The sequence below is a fragment of the Neopelma chrysocephalum genome, unplaced genomic scaffold, assembly GCF_003984885.1.
Source record: "Neopelma chrysocephalum unplaced genomic scaffold, ASM398488v2 Primary Assembly neopelma1_135, whole genome shotgun sequence".
Classification (NCBI taxonomy): domain Eukaryota; kingdom Metazoa; phylum Chordata; class Aves; order Passeriformes; family Pipridae; genus Neopelma; species Neopelma chrysocephalum.
Genome location: NW_020897797.1, coordinates 2,012,967 through 2,031,933, shown reverse-complemented (window position 1 = coordinate 2,031,933; position 18,967 = coordinate 2,012,967). Strand labels below are relative to the sequence as shown.

The window sequence follows — 18,967 nt, the reverse complement described above, 5'->3', positions numbered from 1 at the left end:
ACCAAACAGGAGGTTGGGAGCATGGATCTATTTTTTTCCAGACAGGGATCTTTAAACACTCTATCTCTTATTTGAGGAAAGGATCTGTGTGTGTGTATTTATGTCTGTCTCATTCTTTTCCCCTTAATGCATTTTATTTCCTGCTTATATGAGAGGTATATTAATACAGAATAAAGACTGGTACGTGGTTTATTTCCTTGCTGGAGCTGATTTCTCTCCTGGTCCACCTTACCCTCCTGGTACTCATAAAATAACCAGATCACAGAGTTTCCAGTTTAATGACTATTGCTTTGCTCTTAAAGAAAGATCTCGTTACAATGAACGAACAGCAGTGTTACTAATAAAGTCTCTGCTGTTAATATTTAAGAACTGTTTTCCTGTTATATATTAAAAAGATCCTCATTTTAAGTATATTTTAAGTATTTGAGCTTTTAGTTGTGTTTGTTAAAAAACCCAGAAGTGCTTTATATAATTTTTATAAATTCTTAAGACTTTAAATATGTATAAACTCCATCCAGTTTTCTCTGATCACAGCATAGAGTTTCACCTTTTTGATACATCAGATGAAAGTCAACATCTAATTGTGCTCTTTTAAAAACTTGTGCAAAAACAACAACAACAAAACACTAGTGGAATTCCTCTTTGGATTACTGAAGATAACATTTTAAAATAAAGGAATTCATGCCGAAAGAGAATTGAAGAGGTAAATCTGTTTATGTCAATTAAAACAACTTAACTGCAACCAGGTTTAAAATTTGTGTAACCCAAACGCATTTCAGCCATTTCAAATTTTAAGGTAGATACAGTCTAATCATATTGAATTGCTTCTATGCTGCACTTTTCCTCACATTTTAAGAAAAATGTTTACTACAGTACAATTTCACACTGATTAGAAGGGTGGAAAATACAGTCTCCAGAAGTGACTCAAAGAAGTTCATTCATTGTCATGTGGGCTTGCTCTGGGCAGATCAGACAAGCTCATAGGCATGTCAGCAGAGAGCTGAGCCCTGCAGTTCTGTGACAGCACTGATGGATGTGTGCTGGTGTCAGCTCAACAGCAAAAGGGGGATTTTCTAATGCAGGTCAGTCAGGGGATGTTTGAAATACTTTAATATTTTTTTATAAGGAGCTTCTAAATATGCTACTTATGCTACATATGCTACTTATGCTAAATATGCTACTTATTAAAATGATATTCTGGGCCAGGTGAAGGTGAGAGTCCTCCTTGGGCAGTTCTGCTTCTCCAGGTAAATCTTTTGTCAATTCTCCCCTCATTGATGGCCATAAACAATCTACCGAGCAGTTATAATGCAGAAGAGCTGATAAGACTATCACTATATTAATTTTTATATAATGACTTATGGCAGTACATAATGGACACTTCCAAACTACAAAGATCATTTTTGAACAGAGGATTTTATCTTCATATGGGATGTCTTAAAAATTCAAAAGATACTCTTGATTTCTATGCATAAGAAAACATGTATTTTGAAGCAAGTTTGGAAATATTTCTAATGGAGATCTCAGACTGAACAAATTTCTTGATTATGTCGCTGTTGCTCTGTGAAATGTCAGATCTAAGCAGAACAATTTCCTTGCCAAAAAACATTTACTGTATGAAATGTTAACTGGAAAATCTGAGAAGAAGGAAAAAACAAAACCCAATTTTCTGCTATTCACTTTTAAGGCCATCTTTTGATTTGTTCCCTTTTAGCTAAGTCATTGTTTTTCCTCGCTGTTTCATGTACAAAGCAAACTGCATACCAAAACCACACACTTTGTGAGTCAGAAATTGGAAATGAGTAGGGATGTTACTGCTATTGCTTTCAGTAACATGAAGTAAGCAGGTTGCCTTCCTTTCATTTTGGCAGGATGATAATTTTTATAAATGCTATTTTAATACACAACTCTGTACACACTTTATGTTACACTCCCACCATATGTTACATAAAACGCTAAACTAAGTTTTAAAGGAAAGAGTCTTTATTGTCCCTCATTTTCTTACAAATATGAGCAAAGAAGAAAATTATAATAGAGATGAAGCTGCATCCATGTGCAAGTCTACATTTCATTCCAAAAATGTATTTTGAAATAGTTCTGTCTTCTCTTTGTGATGGTCTTGCTTATGGCGTGTGATTAAGCTAAGTCAAATATATATACAAACACATAACAGGATTGGAAGAGCAGAATTCTTTGAACTGTTTGCAGAAATAAGTCTCCAGAAATAAGGATTTACCTCACAAAGTAAAATGTTCACTTTTCTATAAAAAGCAAGTCTAGTTACGTTCAAAACAAACTATATGTAGAGTATAATAAATCCTGAATGTTTGGGTGAAAGTTGTTCAAAAGAAAAATGCACATGAGTTTGAAAGTTGTGGTTTAATTAATAGAGAAACTGTTACAGCCCATGGCTGGTATACCTTTTTAAAGAGAGAAGAGAGAAATTTCAGTATATTTGAGTAAATGTATCAAATAATAGTAGTATGTGACTCAGAATAGAAAATTACTGGGGAAGATGTACCTTTCTCCCCCACTGCTCAAGTATCCAAATGAACACAGATTGGGTATCTATGAAAAGATATAATTACAGTTTTTTAAATTATGTCATCCATTCTCTTTCATTCTACAGCTAAATTATCACATTCTCAGGATACAATAAAAATATGGAGCATAAAATTAGGACTGTTTTATCTGTCTATATCTAATACAGAGTCAATGTTTAGAATGAGTACAGGAACATCAAGGCCCTGGCACAAGCGAGCAGCATTTCAAGACTGCATTTAAAAGGAGCTTCTATTGAAGGCACATCAACCAAGTGCCTTTCTGAAGGAGGAATAAATGGTAAGGGACACATGGCCGTGCACATGAAGGTTTCTAGACTGCCTGCAAGTGAGGGCAGGGAGCTGATTCCGTTGACATGTACGCCTTGTTGCCTCCTGCTCCCAGAAGGAGCTGCTGTGCCTGCAATCCCTAGCCCAGCTCCTACAGAACATGAACGTGACCTGCCCTGTGCCCGGGCAGGTTTGGCCCTGCTCTTGCACAGGATCCCTGACTGCATGGCTGCAAAGGCACAGCTGAGAACCCCCTCAAAAAAGCAGCTACTGAAGCCTCATCTGCAACTGGGGTAGTAAAATCTGCAGGCTGGGACTGGAGCTGTGCCAAGTGGTCCAGGGATTGTGTGCATTTAGGATTTGGGTATGAATTGCTTTCAAGAGCAAGTCCGGGCTTGTCTGTCGGTATTGCACTTACAAAAACATCTCCCCGGGAGGCAAAATCCCACTGGAAACCTGCAGGGTTTGGGTGCAAAGTCCTACTGGGTCTTTTGCAAAGTGAGAAGTCTGAGCTTTGGTGGCTTGCAAGGGCACAGGGGTTTGGCTGCTCTCTGCAAACGAGACTGTTGCCAACCCAGATTGTTGCCAAATCTGTAAGGGGCCTGCTATTGAAGGGGCCTTATCCGCCAAGGGGTTGAAGAGTGCACCCATCTCTTGCAGGATTATTTGCTCCAAGGGCAGGACTTCTGCTCGACTTCGAAACACACTCCTTTGCATGTTAGAATTGTTTCAGAGCAAGCAGATGTTACCTGGTTCTCTTGAAACTTAGTAGAAAACTTCACAACTGCTTGGTGGTTAATTGTTGTGGTGCTCTTTTAAGGTAGAAGCAGCTATTGGCACCGTAGGATTTTAAAACACAGCTATTGTATAGGCGAGAAAAATCAGCAGTGTTTACATTGCAAAGTGAGACGTTTTCTCCTGAAATGGGTTACTGTGTAAACCACGGGTTTGCAGCTACCAGCAGGAACAAATAACAAGTGCTTTCTAAGCAATACTAGAACTGGAGCATTCCTGTATTTCTAATTGTAAGACTGCCTTTGTTTTCAGAGAAGAAGGAATTCTGAGAAAAGGAGATGGGTCTTTCGAATGACATATGCTTTCCACCTTCATCTTAGTACCTTCTTTTGAAAAACAGAATGATGAAAGTGGTTCTTTTCTGCTGAGGCAGTCACTCCTCCTGATCAAGAGAAGCACGCTGCAAATTGGGAACAAAACGAGACTGAAACCCTGTGCATGAGGGGTATGAAAGTGGCTGCAGATTGTTAAAGTGCCAAAAGTGAAAACTATCTCTTAGGGCAATAAGGGACACTGCATTTCTCTCCATGCTCACCAAAACTTCCCCTCCCTGCACGCACCCGCACAGGACGTGTACACCAGCACAGGACGTGTACTCAAACGTGCGGCATGGCCTCTGCTCCTGCAGGCTCGGCCCCCCAGGCTGAGCTTTGCCGCCAGGCTGCACCAATGGGCCTCAGGGGGACCCCAGGGGAGCCCTGCCTGGCCGAGGGACGGGAGGCCGGGGGGCCAAGGGCGTTCACCACCCGCTGCCCCACGGGCCCGGGTTGCTACATGTCGGGGCAGCACCCATATAAAAGCCCTGCGGGGGTGCCCCCGGCCCGGGAGAGCTGACACTGCTGGGCCATGGAGGCCGCTGAGGCCACGGCGAAGGCGGCTCTGCGGGCACCCAAATGCTCCCGCTGCCGCAACCACGGCTTCGTGGTGCCGGTGAAGGGCCACGCCGGGCACTGCCGCTGGAAGCTGTGCCTGTGCGACAAGTGCTCGCTCATCACCGAGCGGCAGAAGATCATGGCAGCGCAGAAGGCGCTGAGGCAGCAGGAGCCCGACCCGCCGGCCCGGGCGGGCGCGGACCCCGCTCCCTCGGGCGAGGCTTCGGCGGCGGCGGCGGCCGAGGACAGTGCCCCCGAGCACTGCGGCCTCGAGGGGAAGAAGGGCGCCCAGCCCGACGGCGGCAGCTGCAAAGGCACGATGTCCTGGGGGCCACCGCCGCCTCCCTTCAGGGACCTCGGTAAGGACCTGGCCCTAGAGCCGCTTCTCCTGTCCAGCGTCTCGTGTGTTCATCCTCCTCTTTCCCTTTATCAAATCCTGCCGCTTGTGCAGTTCGCACCTGCTGATTTCTCAGGTCCTGGGTCCCCCGAGAACCATTCCTGCTGTCTGTCCCGCTTTCCTTCCTCAGCGGGCTCGGCTGGCATGTTGAATGCCCAGCCCGCACTGCCGTTCCCTTCGCAGCGCGGGGCGGGAGCAGCGTGCTCGGCCTCGCCGCTCCTTGCGAGGCTGAAGCTTAAGCAAGTGGCTTTTCTCTTGAGAGGGAAGTTGTGTGGGAGGGCGAACAAACTGGGATCTCCTTTGCATATTTCTCCCACTGCTGGTTCACTGTTTATAAATTCACAGGCACAAGCCTCCGGCAACAAAAAATTCGGCGATGGCAGGTCAATGGGGAAGGTACTGCTGCAGTGTCTGAAGCAAGCATTTTGTGACAGCACTGTAAAATAAAGAGACATTTTCGCCTTAATTCTTGTAGGAAAAACTAATCTTGGCTGGCATGACTTGGTGTAAAAGTGCCTTTAGTATTTTAGAGCAGGGCCTAGATTTTGCAGGTGGAGCAGTTGTGGGGTCTGTCACCTCTTAAATTGCTTCCTTTAACAGAGTCTTTCATGTGACTTACTGTTTATTATAGTAACTGCATTCTATTACTATTTAATAATTTTACAGAAATCGTTGCTGACTGCAATAGTCATTAGTCTGAGCTCCATAGAGCTAGCAGACTGCAAGACAAAATGCTGTTCTGAGAAGCCCAGAGGAAAGACTTGTTTCGGACGTCTCTGATCTCCACAGATTACTGTCAATAACTTCCTTTTTCTAGCTTTGTTTCCAAAGAAAATTATGTTTATGGATGATGCCAGCTGTACAGTTGCCTGTCAGTCCTTCCCTTAATAACATTTTTAACAGCCTGACCAACTTCAAAAAAGGTTAGGCACAAATAATGTAATTGTACTACTCCAGAAGGCAACCTACTCTGATGTAAATTCTTCACCTTCTCCACAAACAGGAGGATGGGCAGACAAGAAAGACCCTTTTCATATTCAAATAACCACTCTCTTTTTTTTTTTAAACTTCAGAGAGGTCATGTAAGATTGAAGATGTAAGACAAAAACTGAAATAACTGATTTCTGCATCTGAAGTTGCCTCTGTATGACCCTAAAACTGAGCTTGTCTGTAAATTAACTTAAGAAGTGACAGATAGGACTCTTATTAGAACTCTAAAGTTAGAGCTCGTGTTATTTCTGTGGAATTTTGTTTTAAATACTGCTAGAGTTAAAAGTCTTAAGGTAGGTTGTTTGGCTGTTGCTGATGTTCTGAAAGAGATTCTACAGCTAGTGCATTACTGAGGACAAGCTTCACAGTGCACAAGGCAGAAAAGAACGCAGAATAACTGCATTACAAGTGTCATCTGCTGTACCTTTCCTTAGTTCCAAAAAAATCACAAAACCAATTCACGAGGAGCTAAGCAGGAAACCAAAGGACCAGATTCTTCTGTCTGAGAGTGGAATTTGTCCCTGCAGCTACTTTTACAGAACTCCACAGAATTACATGGATATTTTTATTTGTTCTTTTCCTATTGTTTCCTAGTTCACCGGGCTTTTCCTCCAGAATACACTGTCAACCCAGAATACCTGGAGAGAGAGGCCTCGAAAGTGTACCCTGGGTGTTCTGGGGTGTATCCTTACCACCCATTTCCCATGGGATTTGCCATCAGTGAGTCAAGCAGTGGGGAAGCACCACCTCCAGGGATACCACTTCAGAGAGGTTTCCGACACATTCCTAGCAACTATGGGCCAGGGAATGCAGCTTCTGTGTCAGTGAGTAGCGGGCTTTTAATTACCTCTGCTAATACTGCTGCCTTTACTTTTAGCTGCCTTTCTGTTGAAGTACCCATAAAAAGTCATCCAGTTTACCAGTTACTTCACAGCATTTTGATATATTATGTTGAAGAAAACAACAGCAAAGGGTGATGTTAATAGTCTGACCTGAACCCACAACAGCAAACCCATACACTTCCAAGTGGACAGAATTTGTGAAGCATTTTGAGGCATTTATATCCTGCTAAATTCTGCAGCAGCCTTTTGGAATGATGGCAGTTGGACACTTGCACACGGTCATGTTGTGCCAGTGTAGATGGCACAGATATGCATTGGGAGATTTCTCTTTTTCCATGCAGGACAAATCTAATGGATAGGAAAAGCATCAGGGCTTGGCTAGGGTACCACAACCACAGAGAAAGAGCGTGGCTGCTCCTGGTTTAAACCAGCTGCTCCAATGAGATCCAGAACAGGTGATGAGGACTTAGGCCAGTTTTGCTGAGACGTGGTCTGAGAAGCTGCTGCTTCCCAGTTTCAGCATGTTACACTGTGCACAGGTTTTGCACGTGTCAATACGTGCGTGGACGTGGAAGCATATGGATAAAAAAATGTAATACAGATAAAAATTGAAACAGATATTTGTTTGGTAATGGAGATGTATCCTGGAGAGAGTCTTTAGATGGAAGATGATTTGCTTCATGTGTTTCCACAGGTTCCAGATGGAGGTGGAGATTTCCATCAAGGATACTACACTCCTCTGCCTCCGTTCATCCCACCAAGTTTTCTGACAGGGATTCATTACATTCCAACTGCTGTTTCGCTGAACATCTTGGCTGAAACGTCCAAGGAAGCACACGGTAAGGAAGTATGAGATGAATCCTGGGAGATCCACCATTAACCTGGTTTCAATATCTAACCACAGAGGTGGAAACCCCAAGAGACCCTGATCCCAGCTAGTTGTGAGGGGTTCCCAGAGTCCTGAGATGGAGCCAGGACTGAGGTCCTGAGGTCCTGAAGTCCTGGGACAGATTGCCAGCTGGCACAGCTCTGGGAGGGGCTGACCTAAGGGAAGCAGCCTGGCATGCTTGGGCTTTCTAGCTGACAAGCATCTCAGTCTCAGGCAGACATTGAAGGCCGCAGGACTCAGAGCTATTCAGAAAATGATCTGCTGATGTTCTCAAAATGAAAATATTTTCTACATAGCTAGTTTGAAGGGCATATTTTAGAAATTATTTGGCTCTGTTGCAATTTAGACAAGTTTTTAAAAAATAACATGGACTAACCCTTATCATGAATAATATGAAATTTCTTGCTCATCTGAAAATCCTACTTTTTAATTGCTGCAAAAGAAAGATTGAATCTTCAAAATCTTGAGTCGATTCTCTCAGGAATTTCAATTTCTGGCATAGATTAGTCTTTGTGCCCCTCTACTTTGTGTCTGTTTCATGTATTGTGCCTACATGTGGACATATTTGTGATTATATTCACAAGTTTTTCATTTGGCTGCAGCAAGCTGTGACCACAAGAGGGTAGAGCTGCTCAGAGAATTAGCACTAGTACTGGATGAGCAAATATCCAGTTTTATTTTAAATTTATTTTTTATTTTATGAGGGTTTTTTTAACTTAAATTTTTGAAAATACAGATAAATAAATACAACTTTATTTCTCTCCTGAGTTAGAGGGGAAGAGAGGAAAACAAGCGCTAGCACATAAACCAGAAAGTGTATGTAGGGATTAATGGGTTTTGTGATTGGAGATCTGGGAAATGCTGCAGTGGCACAGAATGTGTAGGGAGCTGCAGCTTTTCTGTTGGACTTCATAGGAATGGGAAGAAACTGGGAGTAGCACACAAACATGGCAGACATGGAGTGAAGTTATAGTATTGTGTGAGGGAAACAGGAAATCCAGTCCTGTACTGGTAGAGTGACATTGTACTGGCCAAAAATGATGAAAACAGGATAGAGAAGAGACACCAAGAGAGCAGCCTCCCCCCGAGAGCAAAATGCCATCTAATGACCTCAGCCCAGGCACAAAGCCATAGGAAACAATGCATCATGGACTGTGCTGCTCAGAGAACAATTCAATTTTCTTAGTACTATGGAGAAAGTAGAAATTAATTCTACTGCATTGCATTTGTGCTCCAGGGTATGTAGGAATTTGCAATTGTAACCCAGTGAGAGGGATAATTCTGCATGAGGTCATACAAAATAGCCTGGCAGCAGAAAATGCAGATGTAGAGGGAAGAGTGAAACTAATAAATCCTTTGATTCTGGAATTCAAGATGCTTGAAAAAAAGAGAAAAGCTGTAACGTAGTACATAGGGATGTGTTAGGATTGCATAATGTCTTTTTTCTTTCAAAACCAAACTGACTCCAACCTGCAGTTAGACTTGGGAATATCCTTCCCCCAGAGACCTCCAGAACTCCAGTGAAATGGGCTTTCTGGCAAAACTGTTGCAGGAAAATGGATATAAAAACTCTAGCAAGGAACAAATGGTGAGGAAAGGTATTTGTGATCTCTGCCCCAAAGGAAATCTGAGATGAAGACAAATAAAAAAACCCAAGTCCTACCTGAGAAAGGTGTTCTTAGACTAGTATCTGTTACCAGAAGGATTTGAGTCAGTATGAGGCCAGTTTGGTTTACAGTGGTGATGTGAAGTATAGGCCATGTTGTTACTTAATTTCATGCAGTATGAACTAGAAGTGTTATGGAGATTTGACAAATTAAACACAAGGTATGTCCAGTAGAACAGACAGTACAGCTTCTGAGGATAGACTCTGCTTGCAGATTGTTGGCTTTCTGAAAGAGCAAGCCACAGAAAAACAAAACCCACCTTGCCTGTGAGGAAATGAAATGAAAATCCCTTGTTGGATTTGAAGAAGGGTTTATTAATCGGTCTGTCCAGGTCTTTAAAAATTCACAGGAGTGTTAAAAAGGCATGGCATAGGTTCAGTGTGGGTATGTGGGTAAAAGCATCTACCTCATACTTCTATTCCAGTGCAGCTTCAACTGTGGAAATGTGATTGGTACCAAGTGTAAAGAGAACTGAAATACAGGGTTTGAGGGTTTGGCTTGTCTGTGTTTAACTCTGACATTTTTCTGTTCTTCATTTTAGCTACTGAAGCTGACAATGAGGATTCAAGGGTGGTTCATGAACCTGGACAACCACCTTCTTCCCCAGAAGAAACAAGCAGAGACCAACTTGTACACTCTAAACAGTAAATGGGCTGGAGAAGAGCTGAGAGCAGGCAGCACTATTTTCCTTTCTGAGGAGAGTGTTAGTTAATGAGGGTTGAGTGACACTTAGTCACCGAGCAGCTGAACACAACACTAGAAGCTAGAAGGGGCTTACTCCCCTGCCTCTCTTTATGATCATGTTAGAGCTACCAGGCTCACAGCTCTGCCTCCTGAGCACTGTAAAGCCCATGTTCCTAGAATAGGTTTTCCAGTGGAAGCAGCAAATGATTATGACTCTGAATTTGTTCCTTTGCTGAGGTTACGTGGCTCCCTGACCTTGGAGTGAGGTCTCTGAGCTGTGTGCATTCTGCAGCATTTTCATGTTCATGACAGTAGTCAAAAAGGTGTTGTTTGTATCTCTTTGCTTTAAAGGAAATCTGTTTATGAATGTTATGGAAGAGTTAAGTGATGTGGAGCCTGAGGACTGAGGGAAAGAGGATGGGAAGACAGCCTGCGTTGCTGATGAACTTGGCTGCCTAAGAAGATGATTGACTGGATTCAGCAGGGTAAGGGAAAGTAGGTGCTGGTCCAGAAGGGCATGGCAGGAATGTGTGGAAAGGCCTGGTGCCCCCACACTGTTTTATGGGTGAACTGCCTTTAAGGTGTTCAGGCTGGGGACAAACTTGATTTGGAATCACCTCTTGTCACACAGGCTTCACATCTGACATTTTGAATGTCCTTGATGATTTATACATGATTTCAATGTTGTTGAACTTGTGACAGCTGAAACTAAACAGTGCTGTTTGTTTCTGAAGGGCTCCTGTAGACAGCTTTATCCATGTGTACTGGGAGAGCACTGTGGTGTATCAAAGGTGTGGAGAGATTGCCCAGGAAACTGGGACAGAACACCATTTAGAATAATAATTACTCAAATCCATACATACTATGATTTTCAGTGATGACCTTTAATTAAAAATGAATTAATTACACATTCCTCTGCTCTTTTGCCTAGAGGAATTGGTTTTGTACTAAGTGCATGAGTTGTTAATGTTTGAATAATTAGGGTGGGACTTTTGTATAATTAAAAAAGATACATTAAATTGTTGTTACAGTTTGATGTGTGCGCGCGTGTATTTTTTTCTAGCCAAATGTCAGATGTTGCCCTGAACAGCTCTGTGTAAAAAACTTGTCTGGAGAGACATTTAGGCCTCAGTATTTTTCTTCTATAATGTCTGTCTGCTGCTGTAGAGGTGAGCACAGTAAAATAAACAGACCTTTCTGCTACTTGTATTAATAATCCCTTGCTCAATGCAAGAAGTAAAGAAACTATACTAAGCTGAACATTTATCTTTTTGTTTAATGTAGTAGATGATCTGCTGGAATGCTTTGCAGCACACAGCGTTTTGGGGCTGAAGGGAAAGTGGCAAATTTAGAACTGCCCAGAGGAAAAACAGAAAAATGAATATATCCATAGCAAAGAATCTGATGTACAGCTTGTTATGTAGTAGATTTACAACAGGATCTTTGCTCCCAGCAGTGTCCCAAACCTGCTCTTAAAACCGCTGTCTGCTTGGGAAAATCTGGATACTTTTCAAAATAAAATAATCTACAAATAGAAATACCAGCAGCGCCCACAAAGCAGGTTCCTCTGCAGATGGTTTGTTTTTTATAATATAATGATTTAAGAAAATAGTAATGTACAGTATGAATAGTTGAACAGTCTCCTTCCCAGATATTTTTCTAAAGTCATATTCAGTGTTGTATTACTCCTTAAATCTCAAAGCAAGGTGGAGTCCAGCCCATTCCACCGACTGTTGCACAGTGATTGTAGATACACTGCATATACAGCACTGTTTGCTCTCTGTTTTACTGGGCCAGTGACTGCTTCCAGATTGCCAACCCAAACCCCTTATTTTCCTTTTCCTCCATCTTTCTGAACTATTGGTGATGAACCAAAAGGCTCTACTTTGGCTGTTGGAAGGATGGGATGGCACTCCAGGAGGGTCTCTCTCACTGCACTGCTGCAGAATGAGTGGGAATCTCCAGAGGGATGTAGCAAGTTTAAGGAAGAGCCAGTGAAAGGCAACTAAACTGAACAAGGAGATGGAGGAGTTGATTACCAGGGGAGTCTAAAAACAGTCTTCAGTTTGGGGAGGAGAAAGTTGAGGGGGGATATGACTTGGTTTTAGAACATCATGTTGGCTGTGACAAAGTAGCTGTAAAACCAATGGCAAACCTTGGTACTTCCATACACCTGAAGGATGAGGGGAAGCAGGGGCAGGGGGGAAGGATGTCTGAGCAGCCTGGTTGTCTTCTGCAGGGAAAGGATGGACTTTAGCCCAGACTAAAGTCTTAACAGTTACAGCTGGTTTTCCTACAGCATTGAAGTGAGGTCAGTCCTGTTTAATATGCATAATCATATCATCAGTCAAATTGTGGTGTAATTTCAGTCTTCCACATTTTAGGAAATTAGTCCCTGAGTTCTTGCACCTATCCCTGCATGGGAAAGTAAAGGATTTGTTAAGAGAATTAAAGTGGGTAACTCTCTAGCTGACAGGATGAATTATGTGGATTATTCAAGGTTTCGGTCTTCCATTTTGTGCTCAGCTTGTCCTTTTTAACCAAGGAAAAAGTGTTCCTTGACAACTGGTATTGTCATACTGTGCATTTAAGGACTTCAAAGTGAATAATTTTAATTCCAAACTTAGTGCCAACCAGTGTTTCCAATAATTAAACTCTCTGATCTCTCCTGACTCCATTTATTTAAATAAATGACTTAGGGATAATGAAATCAATTTGGATTGAAATGGAATGATTTGGATTAGACAAGTCACTCAGAGGTTGTTCCAGCCTAAATCATCCCAGAATTTTATTGTTTTCTGTTAAGGCTGAAGCCACATAGTCTTTGGTCAAATTAATAAAACTTGGGAAGGAAAAGGAAAGGATGCCCACTTCTGAAATCTTTGTGCATGCAAGCTGCTACTGGTTGCAGTAGGAAATCTGCATATAGCACTTGTCACCATTATCCTTTTCAGATTTCTGAGGACTCACTCCCTTGCTGCACAGATCAGAACTTCTGAAGATGTGAGTCCTAATACCTGACACTTCTGGCAATCCTCTGTCCTCACTGCAAGTCCCTGGGTCATCATAGAGCCACAAGCTCTTGTTTGTTCCCTGAAGGGGAAAACCTGGAATTAGGAGCCAGTTCCTTAATGTGTACTCACACCACTAATTTCATTACTTCAGTGGAATTACTTGTGAGGGTGCAGAGTGGACAGCGTTAGTTAGGTATGCAAGTTTTCATCCAAATTTATACAGAAGTGTCTGTGACACTGTCCAAAACCTTATTGTGGATTTGCATTTTCTGTAGGAGCTTTGGAAAAACGAAAACAAACCCAAGAGATTCTAGAAGGATCATGTAATATGTCGTTTTTGCAAACATATGTAGGATTCATCTGTCATTCCCCTGCAGCAGACTGCTCTATGTTAACACTTTTGTGGTATCGGCTTCTACATCTGGACTGAAGCAGGTTTTCATATGACAGTAATTACAATACTCTTTCTAGGGTTTTTTTTCTTATTGGAATTAGATGCACCCGGTTGGAAACCTCTGAATCCACAGCAAGACTATAGCTGCTTTTTCCACATTAATGAGTAATTAATTTTGAACAGCGATCCAAAGAAATATTTAATTGCTTACCAATAAAGTCAGCTTGCTGCAAAGAAAAATTTCCCTCCCCTTAAAAAAATAGTTTTCATGACAGAAGAATTCTTTATGATGTGAAACATACCTATTTTGGAACAGTGAAAACTTCAATTAAATCATTCTTTTGGGCAAGTGGGTCTGGTTTTCCCATCTTTTGCCCAATATTTTACTACTGCAACATTAGCATTAGTCACAGAGTTATGTCTCTGCTTAGCTTGCCAGAACGTAAGGGTGAAATTCAAATGCAAAGAAAGACTTTGTGGAAACTATTCCTGAAATCAGAGAGGAACTGCATGTTTTATTGTAGCCCAGGCCACTGAGAGAGCTCCAGATGCCACACAGATGCCCAGGCAGTGTCCATACACACACCTATGCATTTTACTTTCCTGTATCCTTATAGGTACAACGAGTAGGCTGGGCTTGGACATTTCTGAGAGAGCCCTCACCCAAACCAGAAGACTTACTTTGGCTTTACTTTGGTACTACTTTTTTTTACAGTGGGTAACATTTTTCTCTTGTTTCTTCTTGCTGGCCTTTCCCACTGGCTGTTGGCAACATTAGTGGCAAACTTGCTCCTTATTCCATGGGGTGAACCCCTATGATCTATTTGTGATCTCACACTGTTTTCGCTTTATTTTATGCAACCACCTTTAGTGGAAGCATTTCTGATTTTATTTACTTATTACTATCAGAGTTTTATAGTCTTACTGGTACAATCTACTCGAAAGTGCCCATAAGCTTCAGCAAATACAAAACATTTCTTTTTGCAAAACATTTTTTTTCCACAAAATGTGGTTTAAATAAGTCATAGTTCCCTGGGAGAACCTTCCAATTTTCATGACAGGCTCTGTTTCCTATTAAGAAATGTGTTCTTTTGATCAAGGTGCAAATCGACTGTTTCTCATGCTCTTCCAACACTAAATATACACTTATTTCAAGACATTCAAAAGCTTCATGTACCTGCAGATGCCTGATTTTTTACATCCCCTTCCTCATGGAGTACCTCACATTGCGAAATGCCTCTTTAGTTCCTGATGTTCCTCAGTCCTGGGATTACAAATTCTTCCTGCCCATCTCCAAAGGCACACAAAGGCTGGTGATCTCACACCCCAGAGCTGCCCCGATTTGTGGGAGCCCACACCTGCTTGGTTCACCTTCCTTATTGTCTGTCCCAGTCTGCAGCTGTGCTTTGTTTTCCCTCATAACACTTGGCAGGATTTTTTTATGGCCAGTGTGCAACGATGGCATACAAATGAATCAGAGAGCCAAACCTCCAAAGAAAATTAAGAGAAACAACAAATTTCACCTAAAGAAGCAAAGCACCTGGGGTACTCAGAATACTATGGAGGAAGATGAACTCTTGTTTCCTTGGAGTGTTGGGAGGGATTTATGGAGAAGAAGGAGCGGGGCCGGCCCTGCCCTGGGGGCGCTGCTGAGGTCGCGGGGATGGCGACGCTCCCGCCTCGTGAGGCACCGGGCCCTCAGCTCCGGCGGGTCCTGCCCAGGCTCCTTGTGGGCGCCGGTCCCTCCCTCTTTCCCTGGGGAAAGGGAATGTTCGTTCACGGCACAGATCAAACAGGTAAAGGCTCTGGGTTTGAGGGAGTGATTCCCTTGAAATTCCCCAGTGTGTCGCGTGGGCGGAGGTTCGAGCAGAGCGCAGCGATGGCTCCGTGCTGAGGCAGGGCCGCTGGTTTGCCCCATATAACGCACCTGCCTTACTGCAGCCCTGGCGGTGCTGAGGGGAAAACCTGCATGGAGAAGGTTATCCTGTATTACGTTGGTGTTTGTTCACCGGTGCAGAGCAAACACCCCTCCCACAACGCTACAAGAAAGGGGTTTCGCCTGTGCCAGGAGGGTGGTGGTGGCAGGAGGGGAGTTCGCCACAGCTCTTGTACAGCAGGGCTTGGGAGTTCCCGGAACGCTTCGATCTGCTTGTGCCAGGAGAGGCCGAGGAAGCTTTGTGTGTGTTGGCTCAGTCACATTGCACATTTCTATGTAGTAGCTTAACTTAAACGTGTAACTTTCATCAGTGGCTATATCTAAGTCCTTACTGAAAAGGCCAAGTTCAAGCTAAAGGCTTACATAGTAAGTAATAACTACAGTTTAAAATCAAGTTTTGGAAGGCATATATGGCATTGGCCTTCACAGTGTAAATCAGGCCTGTAAACGTGTTACCCATACTTAATGCACCTTTATACTTGATATCCATTTTAAAAGTTCTTGCTTTCAGACTATTTTTACCATTTGAGAAGTCTAAAAGAAAAAAAAACCACCAAAAACCAAACCCAACAAAAAAACCATGTAACTTAAAAACAGGAAACATTTAAGACTTAAGCCAAAATACCTTTATTTTTTTAAGTAATTCAACACAGTTATTCGTGGCTTTGGATTTCTTGGACCTAAATTTAGCTATGATGGATTTTTGGCCCTAATGTCAGCCCTGTGAGACTTGTGCTTATTCATGCTGAACTTCTTCAGCCTGAGAAGATGCAAGGTCAAATGAAATCTGACTCTTTCGGACCAATTTATGTCTTCACAGTGCTTCTTACTGGCTAAACTAATTTGGTTTGTTTACACCAGCTTCCAAGTTCAAAAGTGAAACTTTAGAAGAAGACAGTTAACCAGTGGAACCGATTGCCAGCAGTGTGGTGTGAATTTTCCATTACTCTCAGTCTAAAACAAGCAAGTTTCTCTAGAAAAAATGCAGGTGGGTTGTGTTGAAGAAATTCCAGTGAAATGTCTGTTTTGTGCAATAGATAGTCCAAATTGCTCTTGGAGCCACAGAATAGACTGGAGCTCAGGAAGGCACTTGCCTTCCAGGGTAACCAACTCTCAATCTGTCTGGTGAAAGGACTTAATACTATAAGAAAGGGCACTGTAGGCAAGAGATTGCTGTGCTGTGAGGACTGTCCATTTGTTTCAGTATGATTGTGTTAACTTCAGTTTAAGGCTCTGTTTTTGAGGACCTCTCTGTATCAGAGTTACATGTATTTATATAGTAACATAAAGAAATTAACTTCTTTGTGTAACTGTAGGAAAAGGATTGGTCAAAGATATTTTTATACCAAGTTTCTAGATTTCCCCTTCTAATCTCAAGCTTGTCAAATTGATTAGTGATTATTACAGTGTTTAAATCATGCAGATTCTAAGTAGACATTAAATAAGCTAACTCTTAGTGGGTGATTCATGGGACAGGGTGCTATAGTAGTTGAAGCTGAGTCAGGAAGGCTTTGTTCAATACCTGACCTTGGGCCTACTGAGTAAAATCAGGCAGTTAATTCTCTTCTTGCCCTGGTTTTGTCAGATCAGTGGTTTTACAGACCTTTTTTGGACTTGAAATGTTTGCAAAATGATGTCTGAGAGCTGTTTAAATTATAATCCTGTGGCCTGTGTACAGATCTGGTTTGCATGATGTCTCTGGTGCAAGTGTTCTAGAACAGCAGATTGTAACTATGGCAGTTCTAAAGTGCTTCTTTTTTTCTCTTAACGGTATAAACCTCCCTGCCAGAAAAAGGGTGTTTTGTTTTCAGACTTCTATGAGAGAATGAAGAAATGAAGAACCTTTGCAGAAAAAGAGCTAGAATGTATCACAGTGGAGTGGAATCTCCAGCATGGAGACCTAGAGGAAATGGCAGTAGCTCAGAGCCTACAAAGACCCAGCGGGGAACTTGTAGCAGACACACAGACTTACTTAGGATTGGTCATAGTTCAGTTTTCACTTCATGTATTTCAAATGTGATTTCCTACATTTTGTCTTCTGATACATTCAAGCACAGCAGTTCTACAAGATTCACTTTGTCCATACCAGACTTTGTACCCTTAAATATAAATCTTCTATGTCTGACTAATAGAGAGCCTCAGTTGAGAGAAATAAATCTGATGGAAAAACTAGAAAGTTGCAAAGAAAATGACTGTGGTTGGAGGGGCTAGTGTTTCACCCAGTTGATTTAGTTTCTTTTGGAAAGATGTGCAGTGAGAGGCAACAAAAACACAGGCTAGCTCCCAAAAATGCAGTGAAATTATACATTGAACTGTGATTGGAATTCAGACTCAGAACCTTGCAAGATGTTCATTCCATGGAAGAAAAGCAACATGTGATCCCGAAAGCAAAACCGTGAGTATCTCTGGCAAAGGACAGTGTGTGATGTTTAGCTAGAATATCCCAGCAGTGCCACTCTGGAATGAAAATTCAAAAAAACTTATCATTTTCAATAGGATCCTTGTTAAAAGCATAAAACAGTCATGATGATGTTGAAGGGGCAGTTTCTCAGTAGGAGCAGGAATGAGTCACTGTTTGGAAAATACCTGCAGAACTGATGCAGTCAGAAGTATCTGACTTGGGTATAGGTGAGCTACATCTTGTCACAGAATCATAAAATAGTTCAAGTTGGAAGGGATCTTTTAAAGGTCATGTAGTCCAACCCTCCTGCCACGGGCAGGGGCATCTTCCACTAGAGCAGGTTGCTCAGCAAGTAGAATAATCAAACTGTGTTGAGAGGGGATAATCTGTAGGTTTTGAGTGACTGGTGATAAAATTGTTCAGCCTGAGCAGTGACTGAAATGAAGAGGTCAGACTGACATCTTTCTCTAGGGATAATTTCTGCATCATCAGAAGTTAATTTTTAATTCTCCACAAAGTGCTGTACCCTCAGGTAATGCTACCTGTGTGAATAGGTACTGCGTGTATTAACATAACCAAGCTCATCTTTGAGAGGCTGGTTTTAGTATCCTGATTGGGAAAATAAGATCTTTTCCAATAGCATTTTTCATGTATGTGTGAGCAAGATCAAATAGCAAATTTTATTCACTAGTTTAGAATGCTACCCATTAAACAGGATTACTGTATATTTTACAGCTTACAAAACTGTCTTGTCAGAAAAGCGGAATTTTTAGCTATCTTTCTATTCCTTGCTGAGAAGTATTTTGCAAGATACAAATGTGTAAGGAGTAGTGTACTGAACAAGAAGTGAAAATTGAATCAAAATGGGTTTGTGTTTTTTTAAAATACCCCTTTTAGTCAAATTTTTATGAATTATTCTAATGTTTGCAGAAGTTCTCACTGAACCAGTGCTTGTTGATTATATTAATTTTTCTGGACCATGGTATAACATGAAGCCAGAGCTCCATGGGCTTCAGAACACTTTTTTGTGTAACTGGTGAATTAAGTGCAGAAATATTAAAGAACTAAGCATTTCTCTTCATAGTGATAGTGACCAAAATGGCAGTGGAAACATTCGTTCTGTTGTACAGCCATTGAAATGAGCTCTCAGGGTGACTCTCTGCCCTTTCTGCAGTGAGCAAACCAAAGTTAATATCCTCATAAACAAACTGGAAATTTGAATGCAAAGCTTGTCTAAGCTGGAGAATGATGCTTC

At 42.0% G+C, this 18,967-nt stretch overlaps 1 protein-coding gene and 1 long non-coding RNA gene across 2 annotated transcripts; one reads left to right on the top strand and one right to left on the bottom strand.

Annotated features, from left to right (window-relative positions):
* Positions 1 to 4,216: 4,216 nt before the first annotated feature.
* On the top strand, positions 4,217 to 11,003 carry DMRTB1 (DMRT like family B with proline rich C-terminal 1). Its single transcript, XM_027699017.1, is given in 4 exon segments — positions 4,217 to 4,857; positions 6,480 to 6,709; positions 7,422 to 7,566; positions 9,825 to 11,003. Coding segments are annotated over 4 exon segments (1,104 nt in total). The 5' UTR covers positions 4,217 to 4,235; the 3' UTR covers positions 9,932 to 11,003.
* A 1,628-nt stretch (positions 11,004 to 12,631) lies between these two features.
* LOC113975221 lies at positions 12,632 to 15,021 on the bottom strand. The gene is made up of 2 exons (XR_003536786.1): positions 14,553 to 15,021; positions 12,632 to 13,060 (listed from the first exon to the last, which is right to left on the bottom strand). It is a non-coding gene; the product is annotated as an uncharacterized LOC113975221 (long non-coding RNA).
* Positions 15,022 to 18,967: the final 3,946 nt, after the last annotated feature.